The 26,294-nt window shown below is 42.8% G+C and overlaps 1 protein-coding gene across 1 annotated transcript in view; it reads left to right on the plus strand.

Moving 5' to 3' along the window:
* The first annotated feature begins 766 nt into the window (after window positions 1–766).
* sema4f (sema domain, immunoglobulin domain (Ig), transmembrane domain (TM) and short cytoplasmic domain, (semaphorin) 4F) overlaps window positions 767–26,294 on the plus strand; it is a 314,213-nt gene continuing 288,685 nt past the window's right edge. Inside the window, exon 1 of the mRNA XM_068028690.1 lies at window positions 767–1,410. Coding sequence (XP_067884791.1) covers window positions 1,293–1,410 — 118 coding nt within the window. The 5' untranslated portion in view covers window positions 767–1,292. The remainder of the gene's footprint in view (window positions 1,411–26,294) is intronic.

The raw sequence follows: 26,294 nt of genomic DNA on the forward strand, positions 1-26,294 counted from the left end.
CTAAAAAATTGATTCAAGCAGGAGCAGTGTATTTACCTAAGCACCTGAACATACCTATACTGGAGATATGAATAAAAAAATGAAAAAATACAGAAATAGCATCAAAAATGTGATAGTTCAGAGTTAGGTTTATTTTAATTACATTTTTTTATTGGTACATAAATTCGATACATGTTTTTTTTATTATATATGCAAATTATGCATTCTACCAGAGACACGTGGCAATTTGCCATGTATTTGGTTTCGAAATGCTGAATTTTAGTGTTTATCTTCCAGTAGTTTATATCTTAGGCATTTTTTTAAAAAAGTCTCCAGGTAAAAAAGGTTGCTGACCCCTGTTCTGGAGCAATCCTGGAGGGTTGGCAATCCTCGCCTATGGCTGAAATGTTAACTTGTTTTTCCCCGCATTTTCTGTTGTTGTTTATAAAGGAGCTTGATATCAATCGAATCACAGAATCGTGATGGCGCAGAAGGACGCCATTCGGCCCATCGTATTTGCACCAACTCTCCGAATGAGCATTTCATCCATTCTCCCGCCTTCTGCCCGTAATCCGACACATTCTTCCTTTTCAGATACTAGTTCTTTTTCTCATTTCTTTTTCATTAAACGCCCCATTAAGTTTGCATTACGTACATGTGAGGCATCTTATTTAATTTCTAGACTTTTAAAAAAACGAAAGAACAATCTACTGGAATTAACAGGCATAGCCACAAGGTGCAATTTTAGCACTAGTTGGCAAAAGAAGAATATTCCTGCAGTTCAGAAACAAGATTATCGGTATCCTTGTTGTCAGGAACAGATGAGAGGGTGGAGTTTTCTTAGGTACATATAGCCTGTGACTCAAGTTAATCCGCCCTCTGATTCATGCCTCTTGCGTTACCTGGCGTTGTTGCAGTGGTTCGATTAGATACAGTAATAAAAAGCGATTGTGGAAACGCTTTGGATATCGAGTATAATTTTTTTTGTTCGCCAGCAAAGTTTCTTCAATTCTGAAGGATTCGGGAGTGAGCAGCAATCCGAGTGCAAAGTAGGGATTGACTACGAAAAGTTTTTTCTCCCCCTCCCACAAATATATTATGTAAGAGGGAAAGGAGCGGCTGGCTTTTATTTCCAACACCTGGTTGTCGTGTGACTTTTGTTTCTTCGTGCGATTATTTTTGCCGACCTTTGGTGCAGAATACAACCAGGAAAGATAATTGGGGAAAAAAGTGGACATTATTTTGGGGATTCCTTCCCCCCCCCCCCCCCCCTTTTAGTTTCGGGACTTTATTTTTTTCGAAAAAACAACAGAATGATGAAAGGAGCATCCGCGGTTTTGGCTGGTTACGTTGCGATTTTGTGTTCCATTAGTGCCTACGTTTTGGGCTTGGCAAAGGATTCAGCCCCCAGGAAAACCATCTCTCACGCTGGTAGGTGTCCCTTTCCGATTTATTTTTCTCTCCAAATTAATTCAGATTTGTTGTTATGTATGCTGCATGTGTTGCGGTGCCTATTGAGAGGTTTAAAGATCGCATCGCTATGCTTTTTGTATTTACAACTTATGGCATGATGCTTGTTTACAAAGGAATTGAAAAGACTTGCATTTCTGTCGCGCCTTTCACGATTAAGGACATCCCGAAGTGTTTTACAGGAAACGTGGGAGCCAGTTTGCGCACAGCAAACTCCTATTGACAGCAATATATTAATGACTGCATAATGAGGTGACGTTGTGTATGGCCCATGTTTGGGTTCATAACCAGAGCTGATTACACACATCCCAAACGAGAGGCCTGTGATTGGCCTGAAATTGGTCCTTTGGACCTTGTTATTTGGGTGAGCAGTGGGCACCTGTTGTGACAGGTGGACCACTTGCCACGCCAGCAGTGAACTAGGTGATGGTGGGACACACGTTCCTGAGTGCTGTGGAGTAGGAGGACACTCGTTCTCTTATTGGTTCCACAGCTAAGACTTATGAATCCTTTAAAACGAAAATAAATATCTCTTTCGCATAGAGTGTGGAAAGATCCTGAGCAGGGGTTGGAGGGTGGTGCTCATTATCAACCAGTGATAGCAAAGGGACCTAAAATGCACGTTAAGCCCCTTTATTTACATATGTAATGCTTGTTTTAGGCCGCTGGGTGGAATGTTAAAAATGGGCGAGATGAACTTATCAGTGGTCTGACTATGCAGACTGCCCATTGCTAAATTGCATTGAAAATGTTCAGAACATAGAACAGTACAGCACAGTACAGGCCCTTTGGCCCACGATATTGTGCCGACCCTTTAACCTACTCTAAGATCAAACTAACTACATACCCTTCATTCTACTATCATCCATGTACCTATCCGAGAGTCGCTTAAATGTCCCTAATGTATCTGCTTCTACTACCACCGCTGGCAGCGCATTCCATGCACCCACCACTCTCTGTGTAAAGAACCTACCTCTGACATCTCCCCGAAACCTTCCTCCAATCACCTTAAAATTATGCCCCCTGGTGATTGCCCTTTCCACCCTGGGAAAAAGTCTCTGGCTATCCACTCTATCTATGCCTCTCATCATCTTGTACTCCTCTATCAAGTCACCTCTCATCCTTCTTTGCTCCAATGAGAAAAGCCCTAGCTCCCTCAACCTTTCTTCATAGGACATGCCCTCCAGTCCAGGCAGCATCCTGGTAAATCTCCTCTGCACCCTCTCTAAAGCTTCCACATCCTTCCTATAATGAGGCGACCAGAACTGAACACAATATTCCAAGTGTGGTCTAACCAGGGCTTTATAGAGCTGCAGCATAACCTCACGGCTCTTGAACTCAATCCCCCTGTTAATGAAAGCCAACACACCATATGCCTTCTTAACAACCCTATCAACTTGGGTGGCAACTTTGAGGGATCTATGGACGTGGACCCCACGATCCCTCTGTTGCTCCACACTGCCAAGAATTCTGTCTTTAAGCCTGTATTCTGCATTCAAATTCGACCTTCCAAAATGAATCACTTCACACTTTTCCAGGTTGAACTCCATCTGCCACTTCTCAGCCCAGCTCTGCATCCTGTCAATGTCCCGTTGCAACCTACAACAGCCCTCCACACTATCCACAACTCCAGCAACCTTCGTGTCATCGGCAAACTTACTAACCCAGCCTTCCACTTCCTCATCCAAGTCATTTATAAAAATCACAAAGAGCAGAGGTCCCAGAACAGATCCCTGCGGAACACCACTCGTCACCATTTGAAACCCAATAAAACTTGTTTCACTGATGTTGCTTGAGGGAAAAATATTGGCCAGGGCATGGGGCACTGCTCTTCAGGTAGTGTTATGGGATCATTGATGTCCATTCAAGAGGGCAGACGATACCTCCGTTTAACATTTCATCTGAAAGCGGGCACTGACTGCATTGCAGTGTTGGCCTAGATTATGTGCTCAAGTCTTTGAAGTGGGACTTGAGCCCACAGCCCTCTGACAGATGCTACTTACCACTGAGCCAAGGTGTTCACAAATGTTTCTTAATTTACATGAGAGTGAGAAACCTAGGCCCTAGGCCAAAGGCCAGGGCCCACAAAGCAGGACAACCCAGCAAGTTGGAAATAAAAAATCAAAAGAGATGGAAAACTGGTTATTGGTTTGTTATCCTCCGTTTTACACTATTTGTAAAACTGCAGATTGTCGAAGGAAGAAAACACAGGCAGATAAGGAATTCCACAATTTTTGTAGACCTTGGAAACTAGATACTTAACATCTGGTGTCATAATGCACGGGATAGTGAAGCTCACTGCTCGGATTATTTTTCTCATGCTCCCTTATGTACTTTGCCTGTTTGTTGTGAGGTGAACCAAGTCTTTATATAGCCATCACCTATGTGGAGAGATTAAAAAAGCTGGATTTGTTCTCCTTTGAGCAGAGAAGGTTAACGGCTGATTTAATAGAGGTGTTTAAGATTATGAGGGGTTTTTATAGAGTAAAAAAAAAACTGTTTCCAGTTGCAAGAGGGTGGTAACCAGAAGACATAAATTAAGACAATTGGAAAAAAATGCTGGGGAGGTTAGCTGGGAATTTTTTTCTGCAATGAATTGTCAACTGGAAATCACTGGTGGTGGAAGTAGATTCAGTAGTAACTTTGATAAGAAAATTGGGATATGCTTGAAAATGAGAAATTTGCATAATTAAGGGCAAAGAGCAGGGGAGCGGGACTAATTGAACCACCTTTTCAAAGAGCCAGCATGGGCATGACGGGTTGAAATGTCTTTTTTCTGTGCTGTAAGATTCTATGGTTCCACAAATAGTGCAAGATGTTTTCTTTGCTTACCTGACATTGATTATAGCGGATATGTTTGAAAGTTTCTACCACCTATTTACTTTTTGAGCATTACGGATCTTAATTCCATTGAGCGGAGTTGAGGAAATATCTTCTTCCTTGCTGATTGGGTGCTAGAGGAGTTAAAGACCAACTTCTGGGGGGTGGTGGGAATTGCGTTGAGAAGGAACTCTCTAGTCCAAGATGACAGACCTGGTGATAGGCTTGGAGTTAACTCAACTCTCTGTGGCATGCGTACCTGTTAATTTAGTGGGGCAAGTCCACGATACTCCAGGGCAGTCTTTGGATCGACCAGTAAGCCCCACAATTTAGAAGGTAGACCGGTCACTGGAGGCACATTTCTGCCCACCCCTACTTTGCTCAGTTACATTAATCATATCCTGATAAGACATCGTTACTCAGATGGTGAGGACAGTCATACTTAATTTGTAAGCTGAGTTTGAACAATAAAAGAATAACCAAACAGGTGGTTGCATGACTGCAGCACTGAGTTTTTATCCATTGAGTTGTGCAATTCCCATTATTCATTTCCTTCAGATATTTTATAGCTAATTTCTAACAAATATAATTGCAGCTGAAGTTTGCAAAGGTACAACTCACCAGAATGTCCTTTTGCTGTTAGGTTGAAAATTTATTCACAGCATACTCCTTTTTAAAAAAAACTAAATCATATAATGGGCAGCAAAAATCTTGAATTTCACTTTTGCATTGTTGGTGTCATTCTAGAGCAAAGATCACTTTTAATGGTGATTTATTATAGGAATGTATATGTGAATTAAAGGAATAATTATTTTTAATATATGCCTTCTGGGCAGTGATCTTAAACTTCTCATTGTACTTGCACAGTATAGGCTTTTCTTCAGTCGTTTTTCCACATACAGTAGACTCTGTTACAGTTAGACAACAGTTATAAAATAATCTCTCTCTTTGCCCCAAAACAATCCACTTTTCAAACTAGTACAATGCTCCATTACTTTACCAATTTGCTGTTGTCAGCATCACCAGTGTTGGCACTTGTAGCCCTTCCCCCCCCCCACCCATGCTCCCAACAGAAGTGTTATTCACATCTCTGACAATAGAGCTACCTCCTGCAGCAACATAAGCCCACAGAGCTACGAGTGGCCAAATGTTCAATTGTGGTGAGCTGATCACATGTCCATGTCCTTAGTGGTCCTTGTCCTTTCTCTGAAGAACACTAGTGAACCAGTTAGGATCTCATGGCAATCAAGCACTTTTTTTTTATGCTCAGTCGTTGTTGTGCTATTTTATTAACCACCAGATTTACTGAGCTCAGTCGCATAACGTGCTCTGGTGGGTACTTGTTCGTTTAGTACCATAACAGCTATGCATTGTTAACCTTGCACCTAATATTGTGGCCTGGGTATTGGGAGAACAAGGTAATCTGGTTGGTATTCTGCATTTAGTTGTGAATAGTGCAATTATTCCGCTGCTCCACCAGCAGGTGCAACATGATGGAATGGCAGGTCTAGCTGCCTATTCATGCCAGCATAAAGCTTGATCTAAGTTCAAATTTGAGCTTCATTTAAATGCCCAGTATGCTTCGGGTACTGAATAGATGCCCCACTGCAGTGCAGTTCATCATTGTTGGGAGGGCGGGGAATTGTTTGGGTCCAACAGCAAGCTCACTGCAAGTTGGGTTTGGGAGGGATGGCGGAGGTGATCCTGGAAGAAGGCCTCTAATGGTCCGGAGGTTTTTATGGGTCCAAGAACAAGGACCACTTTTTCTTCTCCTGGGCCACAAAAATAAAAAGGTAAAATTTTCAGATCTTTTTTGAGCGGCCTCCAGTGGTCCCCGTCACTGGATGCCTGTTTCAACTGGGTGGGTTGCTTGTCCATTTACCGGCCTGTGGAATATTCTATTTTATCAAGTGGACCTGGAGCACCAAAGGGGTGGCCGAGGTGCCCTCTGATTTTCATTTGTTGGCCATCTGATTTGAAACTGGAGGCCTTGAATTAAATTTGTTGTGCTTTGTCTTTTACCAATGGCTAACTGGAAGACACAATAACCTCCCATCTACTGCTTGTTCAGCCCGCACAAGCACCAGTCCCACTTTTCTGAATGACCTCCTGTAAGCCTTCATGTGATTGGCGGTGGACTGAATTGTAAAAACTGATGAGGATGTCGGGTGTTTTATTGACATCTTCTGTTAGGTAAAAAGGCCTTGGAGCTAAGCAGTTAAGATTTGCTGAAAATAGTAGGTTAATGAATAATTCTGTTCCTTAATGTGAGGGGAAGAGAAGCAAATCTCACTTTATTCTTATTTGCTGGTGAAATATTCAGATGCAGATACGATGGAGAGTTGGCCTTGCATTTTTAAGATTCATTTTTCAGTTTTCTTGAATTTTGTGAATATCTGATGAAATGCAATTGAGAAAAAATTTAGATCACTCTTCTAATTTATTAAAAAACACACGAGAGGTGGAAAAAGTTTGCATTCTGTGGGGGGGAAAAAAATGACTCCAGGCCTAGTGGGAGAATTAAGCTTTTCTGACCATTGTTTTTTGACCCAGAGGAAAGTTATTTTTTAAGACTTCTATACACGCAAGGATGTGGGATTTTTTGGTATTGGTTGTGATTACGAATGAGCTGACATTCTAATCTACACTTTGAAATCGCATGTTGGAGGTTATAGAAACGTGATAGTGGTTTGAAATGTTAGCAGGCTCTGTATGAGTCAAACAGATGTTGATACCGACGCATGAAGGACAGTGCACAAGAAGTATAATACCTAATTTATATTTGGAGCTTGCATCAAATGGCTCTTCTGCTATCCGTGTCAAGCTTCGAAGGTCAGTCTTGCAGCACTCTTCCTGTTCATAGATGTGCACAACCAAAGCTGGCTCTCAGGTGCTCCAATGTAAATGCAGTTGAAAAGCATGGCCACCAGGAATGTTAAAAACTGAAGTATTATTTCCTGATAGGACACTAACACTAAACAGAATAATTGTCAACAGAAACTTTTAAGACAGCTGCAAATACACAGACTTGTGGATGGGGTGGAGTTGGAGTGTGGGGTAGTGGGAGAGATTGGTGAAATTTCAGATTGCACACAAAACAGAAGGGTGCCTGTTTTTCTTTATCTGCAATTAACAACCCACCAAAAAAAACTGTATTGCTGCAATTTCTTTGGTGAGTCATTAAAAGATAAAAGACAGAACTGTATCAGCCTTGGCTCTGTGGTAGCACTGTCACCACTCAGGCAGAAGATTGTGGGATCAATTCCCGTTCCAGAGGCTTGAGTACATAATCTATGCTAACATTTCATTGCAGCACTGAGTGAGTGTTGTCTAACTTAAGATCATAAGGAAATAAGAGCAGTCGGCCATTTGGCCCTTCGATCCTTCGATCCTGCTCTGCCATTCAATAAGAACATGGCTGATCTGATTATGGCCTTATCTCCACTTTCTTTTCGGCCCTTCATAACGTTTTGACTCCCCTGTCAATCAAAAATCTGTTTAACTCATCCTTAAATATATTCATGACCCAGCCTCCACTGCTGTCTGAGGAAGAGAATTCCAAAGTCTAACAACCTGTTGAGGGAAGAAATTCCTCCTCCTCTCTGTCTTAAAAGGGATACCCCTTATTTTTAAACTGTGGCCCCTTAGTTCCCACAAGAGGAAACATCCTCCCAGCATCCACCCTGTCAGGTCCCCTCACAATCTTAAATGTTTTAATAAGATTACCTCTCATGCTTCTAAACTCCAATGTGTATAGGCTTAAACTGCTCAACCCTTTGTCATAAGATAACCCTTTCATCCCAGGAATCAGCGGGGTGAACCTTCTTTGAACTGCTTCCAATGCAATTATATCCTTCCTTAAGTAAGGAGACAGTACTCCAGATGCAGTCTCACTAAGACCCTGTACAGCTGTAGCAACATTTCCCTACTTTTATACACCATTCGCCTTGCAATAAAGGCCAACATTCCATTTGCCTTCCCAATCACTTGCTGTACCTGCATACTAACTTTTTGTGATTCATAAACAAAGACACCCAGATCCCTCTGCCACGGATTTCTTCAGTCTCTCCAATTAATTATACTGCTTTTCTGTTCTTCTTGCCAAAGTGGACAAGCTCACATATTCCCACATTAAACTCCATCTGCCAAATTTTTGCCCACCCACCTAAGCTATCTATATCCCTTTGCAGACTCTTTATGTTCTCTTCGCAACTTGCTTTCCTACCTATCTTTGTGACATCAGCAAATTTAGCTATCATACACTTGGTTTCTACATCCAAATTATTATTGTAGATTGTAAATAGTTGAGGCCCCAGCACTGATCCCTGTGGCACTCCACTAGTTACAGTTTGCCAACCTGAAAATTCCCTGTTTATCCTAACTCTCTGTTTCCTGTTAGTTAACCAGTCCTCTATCCATGCTAATGTGGATATTATTACCAACACCATGAGCTTTCAGAAACATAGAAAGTAGGAGCAGAAGTAGGCCATTCGGGCCTGTTCCGCCATTCAAAAAGATCATGGCTGATCGTCTAATTCAGTACCTTGTTCCCGCTTTCACCCCATATCCCTTGATCCCTTTGGCATTAAGAAATATTTCTATCTCCTTCTTGAATATATTTAATGATTTGGCCTCCACTGCCTTTTGCGGTAGAGAATTCCAAGGTTCACCACCCTCTGAGTGAAGAAATCTCTCCTCATCTTGATTCTAAATGGCATACTCCGTTTCCTGAGACTGTGACCCCTGGTTCTGGACTCACCAGCCATCAGGAACATCCTCCCTGCATGTAGCCTGTCTAGTCGTTAGAATTTTATAGGTTTCGATGAGAACCCCTCTCATTCTTCTAAACTCTAGTGAAATATAGGCCTAGTTGACCCAATCTCTCCTTTGTCAATCCTGCCATCCCAGGAATCAGCCTAGTAAATCTTCTTGCACTGCCTCCATGGCAAGAACATCCTTCCTCAGATAAGGAGACCAGAATTGCACACAATACTCCAGATGTGGTCTCACCAAGGCCCTGTATAACTGCAGTAAGACATCTTTGCGCCTGTACTCACTTTTATCTTGTGTAGTAACATTTTATGTGACACCTTATCAAATGCCTTTTGGAAATACAAATACACTACATCTATTGGTTTTCCTTTATCCACCCTGCTAGTTACTTCCTCAAGAATTCTAATAAATTAGTCAGACACAATTTTCCTTTCACAAAACCATGTTGACTCTGCCTGATTGTATTGAGATTTTTATTTAGATGTCCTGCTATTCCTTCCTTAATAAGGATTCTAGCATTTTCCCTATTACAGATGTTAGGCTAATTGACCTATAGTTTCCTGCTTTCTGTCTCCCTCCCTTCTTGAATAGAGGTGTTAGATTATCAGTTTTCCAGTGTGCTGGGGCCTTTCCAGAATTCCAGAAACTTGTTCAAGCACAGTTGATGATTAAATCAAAGCCTCAACAATTAATTGTTTGTACCATGATCCATATGTAATTCACAATGGTTTTTATGTTGTGCCTTCTCTTACTATTACAACATCTTGCATTAATGTAACATTGATAAAAGACCCAAGGTGTTTCATAGAGATGTAAAGAAAATCAGATCCGAGCCTGAGTTGGCCTGAAGGCTTTCTCAGATGGGTTTTAAAGGGAGCTTTAAAGGAGGCAAGGCAGAAAATTCCAAAGCATCGGGCCTAGGAGGGCTAGAGGAGATTAAAACGATAAGACGAGAAAGCTATCGATCGATTTTAATAGAGAGATGAAAATTTTAAATTTGAGGTAATGGAAGACGAGGAGCCAGTATCAATCAGTGAGGACGGGATGATGGGAGAGTCAGACTTTTACTTGTCACCACATACAGGAATGAATTGATTGTGCTTTGAAAGCTGTTTGCTTCCAATCTGAGTGTTGTTGATTCGAGGAAGGTGCTTATTTTAGTACTGTATGTTCTTTGAAGTATCATGCTGTCAAACTACCTGTTGCACTTGATCATAGGAGTTGTCAGTAGTACAAATGTTGGTGAGAGGGTTCCTACGGTAATTTTAAGCTGCAGGCAATGATCCATGGCGTTTATATTATTTTCAGAGGTTTTTCCTTGTAACTTTAACACTCATTGAGTTGAGGGATTTTAATGCAGGTGAATAGAACACTTTACATTTTGGGAACCCAATATCTCTTTCAAACACTCTCCAGTCAGTTACAGTGCTGTGTAAAAGCTGCATCTACCATACCCCAACAAGACATTTCAGTCCCAAAAGGTAATTATAAGATGTATTTAATTCTTGACCTAACTTACTTCCTTTAAGATGATGCCTGTATATAACTGCGAAAACTCTCAGACTGAATTAAAGATCGGTGACTTCAGGAGTTAATATCTGTCACCTGGAACTTCAGTGCCACTGGGAAATGAAATTAAATAAATCACGCAAACAATTTCACAAAATGGTAAATGGGACCTGAAAGTCAGTTTATCAACCCCAACTGGGCTTTTCCAGACCAGTCTCAAGTAAAAGCATGAATACATTCGGGGGTGGGGGGGGGAAGTGAGCTTGGTCTGCATTTTAGCTTATCTGCTTCCTGAAATTTTAAGATACCCAACATTTAAATCTTGGAGAAGACAAGCAAAGTGAATGGCTGGGGGGAATTTTAACTGCCAATGATGGGTGAGTTGGGGGCAGGTAGGAAAGTAAAAATTATAAAATTCTCAAACACTTTTGTAAACCCCCTACTTTCGCTTTCAACAGGATCTGGGTTGGGGCAGGCAACCAACCTGCTCTGAGGAGGTGGGTCAGTCACTGAAATCTTTTTAGGAGTCTGTCTCACTCCATTGTAACTGAATTTTTTATTTTTAACCCATGGAGGGCCTTGAAAATCCTGGTAGTTAAGAGGAGGTGAGAGGGCCAGATCTATGAGGTAAGTGCCTTTATTATACAGCTTATGGATCAGGAGAAGCAGGATTATTTTCCCCAGGCCCAATAAGCACATTTCCACTCCATCGGTTGACCCTCACCCCGCCCTACGTGCATCACAGTCAGTGAGTTACCTTCGTCGACACTGTTCTTGTAGGCAAATGCCCAACCTCTCAGCATGCTATTCTTTATCAGTCCATAGGTTGCCATATTTCTGGGTGGGTTAATGAAGAGAGAGAAGAAACTGGAAGATGCTTGTCTCTTTTCCACAAGCCAGAGGCCAGGAGCTCCACCACTTCACGAAGACTCCAGTACCACGCTGCACATGTTTTGTGAAATTACCCATTGCGGGGGGCGGGGAGGATTTTATGCTGTCCCCTGTAGTAGGTTTGGATTCAGGGAGAGCATATGATCTAGTGGGAAGATGGCAGTGGGGAAGCCCGCCACCTTCCTGCCTCCGCCAAAATTAAGTCCGGGTCAGGAAGGCTTGTGCACGGCTGCCAATTGAGCCCCTTAATTGGGTAATTAATGCCCAGTTAAGGGCTCATCCTGCCACTGCTGTAGTTAGCAACAAGAAAAACCATGCGGGTTGCTTGCCAACGGTCATCCCTCTTAAAGGCACTTAGTGCCTAAATGAGGGACCTGCCATTGGGAAGGGGGGCCTGCTGAGAGCCAACCTCTGCCCTTGCTGACACCACCCCCCCCTCCTCCCCCGACTCCCACTGCACAAGACCACTCCTGTCCTGACCTGTCTTTGGCCTTGGTCCAGTGCTGCTCCTGGGCCTCGGGTGGGTGCTCCAATGGCAGCAGCCACCGCCTCTTCATTGGCGCTGCTTAGTTAAAGAGCTGTCAACCTCTGGCTGGAAGCTCTCAGAGGGTGGGACATCTTTTGCTGAGGTCTTTTGTCATTGTCCCACATAAGTGCTTGATTGGCATTTAGCTCGGCAGGCCTCCCACAGAAGGGCGAACGTGGGGGTTCTTGGCACTTTTGCCGGAGGTTGAGACCTCCGTCTCCTGGGTTAAAATCCCAACCATAGAATGTTGATTTTTGCAATTTTTTGGATTTCTTTTGCGCAATCCCACTTGTCTTCACATTGCTGTTTTTCACATGCTTTTAGTTTCAAGCCAGAGTCCAAAAGTCTAACCAATGTCTCAAATAGCTATCTTCTAAAGGCAAGGTTATATCTCTTGGCCCACATAACTGAGCTGCAAAAATTTTGGTGGGGGCTCCACATCAACCAGGACCTGACCGGATTGAATACAGATACCATTAGCTGGGACCCATATCAAATCTAGATAGTTGGCTAGCACCATGTCATACCACCAATGTGAATAGTTGCATACAGGAAGAGGCTTCCTGGCAGTTTGCCCTCCCACAGGCCTTCCATCTGATGTAGGACTCAAATGCAGACTTCTGGCAGATCCTAGACTGAATTCTGGGATGTCTGACCGTTCTTGGTCCTGAATCTCCAACTGTTAGGTAGGTCCTGGTCCGTGACCTCTAGGCTGGCTCTAGATCATGAGCTACAGTAGGCAACCTTTGATTCCCTTTTCTGGAGGACCACTAAATCAAAGTCTGTGGCAAGTTAAGCTTTCCCAACAAACAAAATACTAATGATGTAACTATTGTTTGCTTTTTGTTTGTTTATTTATTTTATTTAGAGATACAGCACTGAAACAGGTCCTTCGGCCCACCGAGTCTGTGCCAACCATCAACCATCCATTTATACTAATCCTACACTAATCCCATATTCCTACTACATCCCCACCTTCCCTATATTCCCCTACCACCTACCTTTACTAGGGGCAATTTATAATGGCCAATTTACCTATCAACCTGCAAGTCTTTGTCTGTGGGAGGAACCCACGCGGTCACAGGGAGAACTTGCAAACTCCGCACAGGCAGTACCAGAATTGAACCCGGGTCACTGGAGCTGTGAGGCTGCGGTGCTAACCACTGTGCCATTGTGCCGCCCGCAGTTTGCGTACGCACATTGACTGGACAGCTGGTCCTGAGATTGTTTGCCTCTTTTTTTTTTCTATCCTTCTTTATAGAATCATAGAAATTTATAGCACGGAAGGAGGCTATTTAGCCCAGGGTGACCGCGATATAGCCATCTAGCCTAATCCCACTTTCCAGCCTTGTCATGAAGGTTTCTGTCTCTACCACCCTCATCCTGTAGCTCATCTCCATATTTTTTACTTCCCTCTTGTTCCACCTCTCTGAATTCTTGCTACGTCCCTCTCTACTTTCAGAAATCTCCATAGAACCCATCAAATTGACTGTGCCTTTGGTCTCTCTTCCCACTTCCACCCCTGATTTCCGCCCACTGACTTATGCTGAGACATTGGCTGAAATTTTACCTTGGGCGGGAGGCCCTGCCCACTAGCCGAAAAGTAGGTGGTGAGCGCACGTGCACCAGTCCTGGTGAGCTAGGCCAGATTTTTTTGCTCTCAAGTCCTTAATTGGTCTTGGGCAGGACTTCCACCTCCTTGAGGCAGGAAGTCCCCCTAATGGAGGTGCTGACCAATCAGCGGGCCAGCAGCTCTTAATCCAGCAGCGCACTGGAAAGTGGTGGCCACTGCTGGGACTACACCAACCATCAGAGGCAACAGGAAGGACGGCCACAGAAATTAGGTAAGTGTCCCCGGAGAGGCCCTAAAAAATCCGGCCGGACCCCGGCGAGGCTGGAGGACGGGGATGTGTTGTGTATTGGGGGCAGTTGGGGCTTCAGAGGTGGCCCTCCATGGGGCACAGGTTCCCAATCAGGTAGGCACGCCCCCTCCCCCCCCCCCCCCCCCCCCCCCCCCCCCCCCCCCCCCCCCCCCCCCCCCCCCCCCCCCCTGCCCTGACCAGCAAGAAGGCTGTCTGCTTTTACCAGGCAGGGTTCTTGGGGCCTCTGCCATCCGGCTGCTGAGGATAAAACACCCACGGCTGTTAATTTGGCCACTTAAGTACCTTGATTGGCCTGGGGCAGGCAGGCTGTTTCCAGCCACCACCGCCCCTTGTAAAATTGCAGTGGGGGCGCTACGGGGGTCCAGAACGGCCTCCCTGCCTCTCACTCAATTTTGTGTTCCCCCCCCCCCAATCCCAACAACCCGCTCATTGGGGGCTGTAAAATTCTGGCCATTGTTTACACTTGAACATGAATGTTTTTAAGTGGTCTGTTTTAGGCCTGCTCAGGATCATGTTTGTTGCCTTTGATGAAAATGTTCCACAATAGCTAACTTCCCTACGAAGACTGAAAGTCTGCCTTTATACCTTTCTATCTCTCTCCCCTCCTTTACGATGCTCCTAAAAACCATCTCTAGACAAAGCTTTTGGTCACCTTATGTGACTCAGTGTCAAATTTTATGTAATAATGCTTTTGTGATGCATTTTGGATTGTTACGGTGATGTATAAGTGCACTGTTGTATGAGCCTGCTACCTTGCAGTAAATACAAATGGGCACTTTGCTGCATCATTTAACAATTGGGCATTAATCTGATTATAGTTAGTGTGAATATACTTCTTTGTACTGCTCCCAAAAGACAAGAAAGACATTGTGCATAAATGTGACCTGATTTAATAGTAACCTTTTGAACCATTGAAGCATTTCAGCGTCTTGCAGGCCACTTTATTTATCTTAATTTCCTCCCCAATGCAGTACTGACAAATAAAGAACAGCAGTGGCCACCACTTCCAGTGGTTTTGACTCATGCAGGTATCTTTTATCGATTGGCACTCCTATCCCAGAGTTCTGTGTGCCAAGAGTGCATAATGGGAACTTGGGTGCAGAGGTGGGTGGGCTTGACATTAAAATAAATAGCAATTTCTACATTGTTGTTGATCTGCATGTTCAAAATCTCTTCTGCACCTCTGAGACACAAAACTCCAAGCCAGGACTGTAAATATGAACATACGAATTAGGAGCAGAAGTAGGCCGCTTGGCCCTTCGAGCTTGCTCCACCATTCAATAAGTTCATGGCTGAACTGATTTACTCCACATTTCCACCTACCCCTGATAACCTTCCAACCCCTTGCTTATCAAGAATCTATCTACCTCTGCCTTAATAATATTCAAAGACTCTGCTTCCACCGCCTTTTGAGGAAGAGAATTCCAAAGACTCATGAACCTCAGAGAAAAAAATTTCTCCTCATTTCTGTCGTAAATGGGCGACCCCTTATTTTTAAACAGTGACCCCTAGTTCTAGATTCTCCCACAAGGGGAAACATCCTTTCCACATTCACCCTGTCAAGACCCCTCAGGATCTTATATGTTTCAGTCAAGTTGCCTCTTACCTTCTAAATTCCAGTGGATACAAGCCTAGCCTGTCCGGTCTTTCCTCGTAAGACAGCCTGCCCATTCCAGGTATTAGTCTAGTAAACCTTATCTGTGCTGTACTGCATTTACATCCTTCCTTAAATAAAGAGACCAGTACTGTCCACAGTACTCCAGATGTAGTCTCACCAATGCCCGTATAACTGAAGCATAACTTCCCTACTTTTATATTCAATTCCCATCGTGATAAGCGATAACATTCTATTAGCTTTCCCAATTACATTCTGTACCTGCATACCAACCTTTTGCACTAGGACACCCAGATTAAAAGCCTGCTACCCGACCTGAACCCGATGGGACCTGACGACATGTGTCAGGTTTGGCTCGGGTCGCACTTCCGGGTCCAGCATTTGAGCTCGGGCTGGATCAGACACGCTCTATCACAAGGCGACTTTAATGTTAATTTACTTTTTGAACTTTAAAGGTGGTTTTGCTACAGTTATTTTAAGCTTGTGCAAATAAGGAACAAAGTGAAAAACGGAAGGTAGGTTAACTGATGGTCGGGTTGCGCACTGGAAAAAATGGAAGGGGTCAGGTCGGGCTCGGATGGGCCTCTGTGGGGCTCGGGTCGGTTCTCATTTGCAGACCCGAGTAGGCCTTTAACCCAGATCCCTCTGCATCTCGGAGCTCTGCAATCTCTCACCATTTAGATAATATGTTTCTTTTTTTCTTCTTCCTGCCAAAGTGGACAATTTCACACTTACCCACACTATACTCCATTTGCCAGGTCTTTACCTACTCACATAACCTATCTATATCCCTTTGCAGCCCCCTTATGTCTTCTTCACAAGTTACTTTCTGACCTATCTTTGTGTCATCAGCAAATTCAGCAACCATACCTTCGGTCCCTTCATCTAAGTCATTTATATAAATTGTCAAAAAGTAAAAAGTTGAGTAAATTTGTAAAGCCTACCTTTCGGTCTTTGCTGAGCCAGTTATTCTCAGCCAGGGTGGTAATTGGGTGTGGAAATTGCCTTCAGAACCCCAAAGCTAGTGTGAGAGGATGGGGGAAATGTGTCAGTCCTGCACCTTTGGTCAATCTACAGGGATTCTCATTGGATAGTGCATTTGTATGAATGTTGAGTGTGGATATTATTGAACTGCAGTTGGATAGCTTACCAGCACTCATCAACTCGGCCTGTATGTGAAGAGTGGTCTTTTGGATGAGGTAGTTATGGGCACTATCAGCACCTCCAGGCGATAAAAATGGAAATAAAAGAAAATAGGCCAGTTCTATGGTCCTGTTTGTAACATAATTCTGGAATAATTTTTGCTGTTTTTCACTGTAACCTCTTCAGTCCATCAGTATAGTTTGAATGTAGGATCCCAAAATTGCATACAATATTAACATGAAGCCTTCCCTGTGATATGTAGAACATTAGCATCGCCTGTTTCAACTTGTGATCAGATGCCTTTGTGATACTTCCTGGTATTATCACAGCCAAAAACAACTTCAACTTGGCAGGTGACTTTCAGTAAATAGTCAATAAATCACACCTGAATCCTTTTCCCTTTCTGTGTTTGCTAACGTAGGACGAAAATTGTATCCTGTTATCATGTGGCCCTGCTCATTTTTCACTTCTCATGTGCATAAACTTTCCATTTAGATCTACATTGGGCTCACTTACCATGCCTTGGTCTATCTGCTAATTGATAGCCATCAAAATATTTTGTCTCATGAGTACATGCTTGTCTATTGGTTGTGAATACAGTCTACTCCTTATGCCATACTTGTGCTAAAAAAAATTGACATAAATAACACCGTAAAATGAACTTAGTGCTAAAATGTTGTTATCAGGTAATTTGAATTCAGCAAAAGTGAAGTAGGCTACAATAGGAGCAATGGGATAACCAAGTAATAACCCTGGTTGAACAGTGGCGCAGTGGTTAGCACCGCAGCCTCACAGCTCCAGTGACCCGGGTTCAATTCTGGGTACTGCCTGTGTGGAGATGCAAGTTCTCCCTGTGTTTGCGTGGGTTTCCTCCGGGTGCTCCGGTTTCCTCCCACATGCCAAAGACTTGCAGTTTGATAGGTAAATTGGCCATTAGCAATTGCCCCTAGTGTAGGTAGGTGGTAGGGAAATATAGGGACAGGTGGGGATGTGGTAGGAACATGGGATTAGTGTGGCATTAGTATAAATGGGTTCCGAAGAAGGGTCACTGACCCGAAACGTTAACTCTGCTTCTCTTTCCACAGATGCTGCCAGACCTGCTGAGTGATTCCAGCATTTCTTGTTTCTGTTGCAGTATAAATGGGTGGTTGGTCGGCACAGACCCGGTGGGCCGAAGGGCCTGTTTCAGTGCTGTATCTCTAAACTTAAACTGAAACTAAATATTATTTAAGAACAAAAATAACTCCATTACACCTAACAGTTTGATAGCTCACTGCTGAAACTATTTGTTTAATAGTTCGTGGCAATTGCGAAATACAGTTGGTTACATTTACATCGGAATATATAGTACTGAAAAGACCATTATGGTCATCAGGTAGGACCCAAAGTCTGGAAACGCCATGAGCTGTGGAGCTATCTTGCATACTTTCAGTCTCTTCCCTTGCCAAATATCCATACAGCTACCTTTTGAATTCACCAACACAATTCATCTCTCCAGCAGCACTCCATCTTGCACATTTACTACTCACTCTGTGAAGTATTTAAATATAAACAAGCTCTTCTGACTTTGTTATTGCCTTCTTACAGACTTTGTGACTAAATAAAGCATGCTATTACTCTCTTCCCTTTAGGATCTTGAATACTGCAAGATAACCCCTGAGCTTTCTTGAGCATAACCATTCTCAAAGGAGTGGAGGTGCAGATCGGCCATGATCTAATTGAGTGGTGGAACAGGCCCAAGAGGCTGAATGGCCTCCTCCTGTTCCTATAAGCAGTTGATTCTCTCTGGTTGGATGTTGTAATGAATTTCTGTGGCCTCCCTGGGCTATGCACCTTCTGCAGCCAATAGAGTTGGCAAGCAGTCAGCTCACAGAGCTCTACCAACATTGTTTTATGTGCCGACCAGGTTGCTGTAACCTTGCGTTCATGACTTGACGTTTGGATTACCCTTACTTCAAAACTCAAGTTATAAAGCACAGTGAGAAGGCTGATTCCAAAACTTGAGCTTCTAAATTGTGAAGAGACTCAAAGCTGATTTTTTATTTCCAATTTTCTCATTATTTCTTCAAAAGGCATTGGCTGTTGCTACTGTTCAGAGGTATGGCTGCAGTGCTACAGAACCTCATTCTATCTGGGGGCCCAATTCAATTGGCCCCAATTTTACAACAATTAGGAAGCCTAATCAAAGATGTTGCAGGATGACCTGCTGTGGGAAATGGAACAGTGTGACTGCTCTTCTGGGGCTGAGACTGAGTAGACAGAGGTGAGGAAACTTTGCATCTAAATGAATATTTTGCATTGGTGTTTATCAAGGAAGAGGACTTTGCCAAAGTATTGGTCATTGAGGTTGTCAGGATACTGGATGAGATAAAAATAGATAAGAGGATGTACCAGAAGGTCTTGCAGTACTTAAAAGTGGATAAGTTTCCTGTATGGATGAGATGTATCATAGGTTGCTGAGGGAAGTAAGGGTAGAAAATGCAGGGGTGCTGGCGACAATCTTTCAATCTTCCTTAGATATTGGTGGTGCCAGAAGGCTGGAGGATTGCAAATGTTACACTCTTGTTCAAGAAATAGGAGGTAAACCTGACAATTATAGGCCAGCCAATTTTTAGATCAGTGGTGGGAAAGTTTTTCAAAACAATAATTCTGGAAAAAATTAACAAGCCTTTGGACAAGTATAGACAAATAAAGGAAAGCCAGCATGGGTTTGTTTTTTTTAATGAGGAAATAGAGTGTGTGGATGAGGGAAATGCAGTTGATGAGCATATGGACTTCCAAAAGACACTTGATAAAGTATCACATAATCAACTTATTAGCAAAATAGATGTCAATGAGATAAAAGGGACAGTCGCACCATGGATACAAAATTATTTCCTCTCCCTTATCCAGAGAGTAGTGGTGAATGGATATTTTTCAGACTGGAAGGAGGTATATGGTGGTGTTCCCCAGGTTCAGTAACTAGGACCTGAGCTCTTCTTAGTATACATGAATGACTGGAATTGGAAACACAGGATACATTTCAAAATTTGCAAGAGTCTGTGATTCTGTGTTTGAGCTGGTGGGACAGCTGACTTAGCAGATATTAAGTTTGTTAGTGCACGCTTTTAGGCCTGCAATACAGAGTGTTCTATTTCCCCGGCATACATGTCCTCCAACTGTCATCCTTCACTATAGAGGATACAAATAACATCCCAGTATTGGCTAAAGGTCAGGAAATGGAACGGAGGGAGGAACTCAAGAAAATTACAATCACCAGGGAAATGGTATTGAACAAATTGTTGGAGCTGCAGGCTGACAAGTCCCCAGGTCCTGAGGGACCTCATCCTCGGGTGTTAAAAGAAGTGGCGAGTGAGATAGTTGATGCGTAAGTTTTACTTTTCCAAAATTCCCTAGATTTGGAGAAGGTTCTGTTAGATTGGAAAATAGCGAATGTAACTCCTTTATTCAAAAAGGGAGGGAGACAGAAAGCAGGAAACTACAGGCCAGTTAGCTTAACATCTGTCTTAGGGAAAATGTTAGAAGCTATTATTAAAGATGTTATAGCAGAGCATTTAGAAAAATTGAAGGTAATCAGGCAGAGTCAACATGGTTTTGTGAAAGGGAAATCATATTTAACCAATTTATTGGAGTTCTTTGAGGGAGTTACATGTGCTGTGGATAAAGAGGAACTGGTGAATGTATTGAACTTAGATTTCTAGAAGGCATTTGATAAGGTGTCACATCAAAGGTTATTGCAGAAGATAAAAGCTCATTGTGTAGGGAGTAACATATTGGCATGGATAGAAGATTGGATAGCTAACAGGAAACAGAGAGAAGGCATAAATGGGTCATTTTCTGGTTGGCAAGATGTAACAAGTGGTGTGCCACAGGGATCTGTGCTGGGGCCTCCAATGTTTTGCAATCTATATAAATGACTTAGATGAAAGGACCGAAGGCATGGTTGGTAAATTTGCTGATGACACAAAGATAGGTTGGAAAGTAACTTGTGAAGAGGACATAAGGAGGATACAAAGGGATATAGATTAAGTGAGTAGGCAAAGACCAGGCAAATGGAGTAAAATGTGATAAATTGTGAAGTTGTCCGCTTTGGCAGGAAGGAGAAAAAAGAAGCATATTATCTAAATGGTTAGAGATTGCAGAGCTCTGAGATGCAGAGGGATTTGGGTGTCTTACTGCATGAATCGCAAAAGGTTAGTATGCAGGTACAGAACGTAATGTTATCATTTAGTGTGAGGGGAATTGAATACAAAAGTAGGGAGGTTATGCTTCAGCTATACAGGGCATTGGTGAGGCCACATCTGGAGTACTGTGTACAGTACTGGTGTCCTTATTTTAGGAAGGATGTAAATCTGATGGAGGCAGTACAGAGATGTTTACGAGACTAATACATGGAATGGGTGGCTGTCTTACGAGGAAAGACTGGACAGGCTAGGCTTGTATCTGCTGGAATTTAGAAGAGTAAGAGACGACGTGATTGAAACATATAAGATCCTGAGGGGTCTTGACAGGGTGAATGTGGAAAGGATGTTTTCCCCTTGTGGGAGAATCTAGAACTAGGGGTCACTGTTTAAAAATAAGAGGTCGCCCATTTACGACAGAAATGAGGAGACATTTTTTTCTCTGAGGTTCATGAGTCTTTGGAATTCTCTTCCTCAAGAGGCGGTGGAAGCAGAGTCTTTGAATATTATTAAGGCAGAGGTAGATAGATTCTTGATAAGTAAGGGGTTGGAAGGTTATTGGGGATGGTAGAAATTTGGAGCAATCAGTTTAGCCATGAACTTATTGAATGGTGGAGCAGGCTCGAGGGACCAAGTGGCAGATTGGCCTACTCCTGCTTCTAATTCGTATAACTTGACAATCACAAAACTATTATAAAAAAGAAAAACTCAGCACACTAACTTGTGGAATACCAATGAGCTGTGCCACCCACCAACTTACTTTAGGCTTAAGTATATGTTTAGTAAATTAACAAGTTATTGTAAAATGTCATACTAAGCTTTTGTTCTGTACCTTGACTCATCAGCAGCTATAGTGATTTGGCTAATGCTTGTAAGCTATTGTGTTTCAGGGAGTAAAGCAGCTTGCAATTTCTCGAAGATGAGCACTTCCTTCTGTTTTTCATTTCACATTAATCTATAAATAGCTTAAATATTTTATTTGTCAGCTAAAGACAATTAGTGGTACTTTTATTTTTTGTGTTATAGTTCTGTCAGTTAAAATCCCATTCCTGGGCTTGAGTACGCCATTGAGCCTGACACTGTAAAGAGGAGGTGCTATACTTTGAATGCAGCATTGAACTAATGCCCAAAGTCCGACTTGAATTGCTCTACAACAGGGTTGTCCAACCTTTTCGTGTGGGGGGGACACATTTACAGCTTTTGTCTTACATGGGGACCTATGAGACAATTTCAGAAAGATAAAGGCATTAAAAACTTGCTATTAATCAAAATAACAGATGTTCATTTTTGTGAAGGAGCTTTAGATGAGAAGATTAATTTATTGACTTACTTTCTCATTACTATGTTGGACACTGATTTAGTGAGATACCTGGCATTTTTTTTGCTTGCTCAAGTAGTTAATGTTTGCCCACACACTTGTATTTCAGATAGCAGTCCATCTGTCAGGAATGTTCTTGATCTCTCTCGCGCTCTCTCTCTCTCTCTCTCTATGGCATCCTCACTCTCTGTGTCCCACCCCTCTCTTGATAGCACTGTTGACCATCCCTTCTGTCACTTTGCTGATGATCAGGAGTAGACTGATGGGCAGTAATTGGCTGGATTGGATTTGTCCTGCTTTTTTGGACAGGACAAACCTGGGCAATTTTCCGCATTGCCAGGTAGATACCAGTGTTGTAGCTGTACTGGAACAACTTGGCTAAGGGCGCGGCTAGTTCTGGAGCACAAATCTATTGCTGACATCCAGCCTAATCCCACTTTCTAGCTCTTTGTTCGAGGCCTTGTATGTCAAGTGCATATCAGAATACTTTTAAAATGTTATGAGAGTTTCCACCTCTATCACCCATTCAGGCAGGGAGTTCCAGGTCCCCACCACACTCTGGGTGAAAACTGTTCACCTCGAATCTCCTCTAAACCTCCTACCTCTTATCCTAAATCTATGCTCCCTGGTTGTGGACCCCTCAACCAAGGGGAATAGAGCTTTCCTATCCACTCTATCTAGACCCCTCATGATTTTGTACACTCTAATTAGGTCTCCCTAAGAAAGAATTAGATATAGTTCTTGGGGCTAATGGGATCAAGGGATATGGGGAGAAAGCGGGAACAGGTTACTGAGTTTGGATGATCAGCCATGAACTTATTGAATGGCGGAGCAGGCTCGAAGGGCCGAATGGCCTACTCCTATTTTTCTATGTTTCTCCCCTCAGCCTCCTTTATTCCAAAGAAAACAATTTTAATTTATACAGTCTTTCCTCAGAAATAGTCATGTAGTAGTACAGAACTTGAGTATTGCTGAAAATAGAGAAGTGTTGTTGAAGCTTTTCGTCTTGCGGCGTTGCCATGGCGAATACACTAGTTTACGGTGACTATTCCCCACATGCACCACATATGGAAGCTACATATATTAATACACAAGGCCCTGTTCTTTGCAGACAGAATATGTACAAACATTGTGCCTATTTCAGCTGAACAAAGTAAGTGACAGCCATTTGTTGGTTTATTCCTCAGGGCAATGCCTTAAGCAATCCGTGTCAAGCTTCCTGGTTCAAATTTCAAACAAAGCTTGGCAGTTAACTATCAGTCACCGTAGACTGGTGCATTTGCCATGGCAATGCCTCTACTAATCAAAGTTCACTTGCTAACTAATCAGCACTCTCATGCAGTTTAAGTTGTTGTTTTTCCCTTACATTGGTTATTCTTGCAATTATCCTGATGAGAACAAACGAAAAGCTTCGACAACGTGTCTCTATTTTCAGCAATACTTTCCTCATAACTGAAAGGCTCCGGTCTTGGCAACATCCTTGTAAATCTCTTCTGTAACTCCTCTAGTGCAATAACATCTTTCCTATAGTGCGATGACCAGAACTGCACACAGTACTCCAGCTGTGGCCCAACTAGTATTTTATACAGTTGCTGCACAATCTCCCAGTACTTTTATATTTTATGCCTCAACTAATAAAAGGTAAGCACCTCGTATGCCTTCTTTACAACTTATCTACCTGTCCAGCCACCTTCAGGGATCTGTGGACATGCACTGCAAGTTTCCTCCGATCTTCTATACTTCTCAGCATCTTACCATTTATTGTGCATTCCCTTGTCTTGTTCGCCTTCCCCAAATGCATTACCTCACACTTCTCCAGATTGAATTCCATGTGGCTAGTCCATTGATATCTTCTTGCAGTCTACAGTTTTCTTCATCATTATCAACCACACACCCAATTTTTGTATTGTCTGAAAACTCCTTAATCATACCCCCTAAATTCAAGTCCAAATCATTGATATGCATACCACAAAAAACAAGGGACCTAGTACTGAGCCCTGTGTAACTGAGCTGGAAACAAAATTCCATTCACAACCACCCATTGACCACATTACCCTTTGCTTCCTGCCTCTGAGCCAATTTTTGGACCATCCTTTGCCTTGGATCCCCTGGGCTTTAGTGACCAGTCTGCTGTATGGAAAGCCTTGTTAAAATCCACATAGATGACATCAAATGCACTACCCTCATCGTCCTTCCTTGTTACCTCCTCAAAAAATTCAGTCATGTTAGTCAGACGTGACCTTCCCATAACAAATCTGCGCTGACTGTCGTTGATTAATACATGCCTTTCTAAATGAAGATTTATCCTGTCCCTCAGAATTTTTCCAATAATCTCCCCACCACCAAAGATGGGCTGATTGGCCTGTAGCTACTCAGCCAATCTCTTCCTCCTTTTTAAAACAATAGTGCAATGTTAGCTGTCCTCCAGTCCTCTGGCACCTGTCGCTAGAGAGGATTGGAAAATGATGGTGAGAGTCCCTGCTATTTCTTGCTTCCCTTAACAGCCTAGGATACATTTCATCTGGGCCTGGGCACTTATGCACTTTCAAAGATGTTAAATCCCTTGATACTTCCTCTCTCACTATGTTAATATCATCTAATATTTCACACTCCTTCTCCTTGATTGCAATATCTGTATCTTTTGTGAAAGCAGACACAAAGTATTCATTTAAGAACCATATCAGTCTCCCCTGCCTCCATACACTGGTTGTGATCCCTAATCGCCAATAGGCCATACTTTTTCTTTAGTTATCCTTTTGCTCTTCATGTATTTCGAAAAAAACTTTGGGTTTTCCTCGATTTTATGTGCTATCTCTTTGCATTCCGAATTTTCTTTTTAATTTCAACCCTACACTTTTATACTCCTCCTCTAGGTTTTCTGCAGTATTGAGTCCTTGGTATCTGTCATAAGCTTCCCTTTTTCTTTATCCTCTCCTTTAAAGCCCCTTGATACCGGGGGCTCTGGATTTGTTAATCCAACCCTTTTCTTTAAAGGAACATGCTTGCTCTGAACCCTCACTACCTCTTCCTTGAATGCCGTCCACTTCAGCTAAAGCATGTCTCAGCTTAGTAAAATTAGTTTTTTTTCCCAATTGAGAACTTTTATTCCTGGTCTATCTTTTATCTTTTCCATAACTACCCTAAATTTAACTGAATTATCATCACTTCCACTAAAGTGCTTCCCAACTGATACTCCTTCTGCTATTCCTGCCCTATTGCTTTTGCACTTCTCAGGGATTTGCCCACATATTTGCTCTTCTATCTCCCTCTGACTGTTTGGGGGTCTACAGTACACTCTGAGTAGGGTGATTGCCCCTTTTTTGTTCTTCATTTCAATCCATATGGCCTCCTTTGATGATCCTTTCACACGATCATCCCTCCTCACAGCTACAATTGTTTCTTTAATCAATATTGTGACCCTCCTGCTTTTAAAAAAAAACCCTCTCTTTCTTGTCTGAAAATCCTGTAACCAGAAATGTTGAGCTGCCATTCCTGTACTTTTAGCCATGTCTCAGTAATAGGTGTAGTACTATGCTCCACGTGTCAATCTGTGCTTACAGCTCATCTGCCTTATTCCCTAGATTTAAAGTAAATACCATTTAGCACTGCCAAACTGCCTTGTTGTCTGTTTTTAGCCTTTTGTATCCTCTGCCATCCAAACAAACTTACAAATTTTCTGCTTTCCATTTCCAGCTTTTCTTCTGTTCCTTCTGAATCTATTCTCAGGTTCCCATCCCCCGCCAAGCTAGTTTAAACCCTCCCAAACAGCACTAGCAAAACCCCTTATGAAGATATTGGTCCTGGCACTATTGAAATGCAACCTGTCCAGCTTATTACAGGTCCCACCTCCCCCAGTAGCATTCTGAAGCCCTCCTTCCTGCGTGCTCTATCCAGCCATGTATTCATCAGCTCCATCTTCCTATTTCTGTACTCACTACCACATGGCACCTGGAGTAATCTGGAGATTACTACCTTTTGAGGCCCTGCTTTTCAGTCTCTCCCCTAGCGCAAGATCTCATTCCTCTTTCTGCTTATATCATTGGTGTCAGTATGGACCACGACCTTTGGCTGTTCACCTTCCCCAACTGCACCACCCACTCCCCCCCCCCCCCCCCCCCCCCCTCAAAATGTCCTGTAACTGCTCAGTGACATCTTAGACCCTTGCACAAGGGAGGCAGCATACCAT

Source organism: Heterodontus francisci, chromosome 1 (assembly GCF_036365525.1).
Source record: "Heterodontus francisci isolate sHetFra1 chromosome 1, sHetFra1.hap1, whole genome shotgun sequence".
NCBI classification, from domain to species: Eukaryota; Metazoa; Chordata; class Chondrichthyes; order Heterodontiformes; family Heterodontidae; genus Heterodontus; species Heterodontus francisci.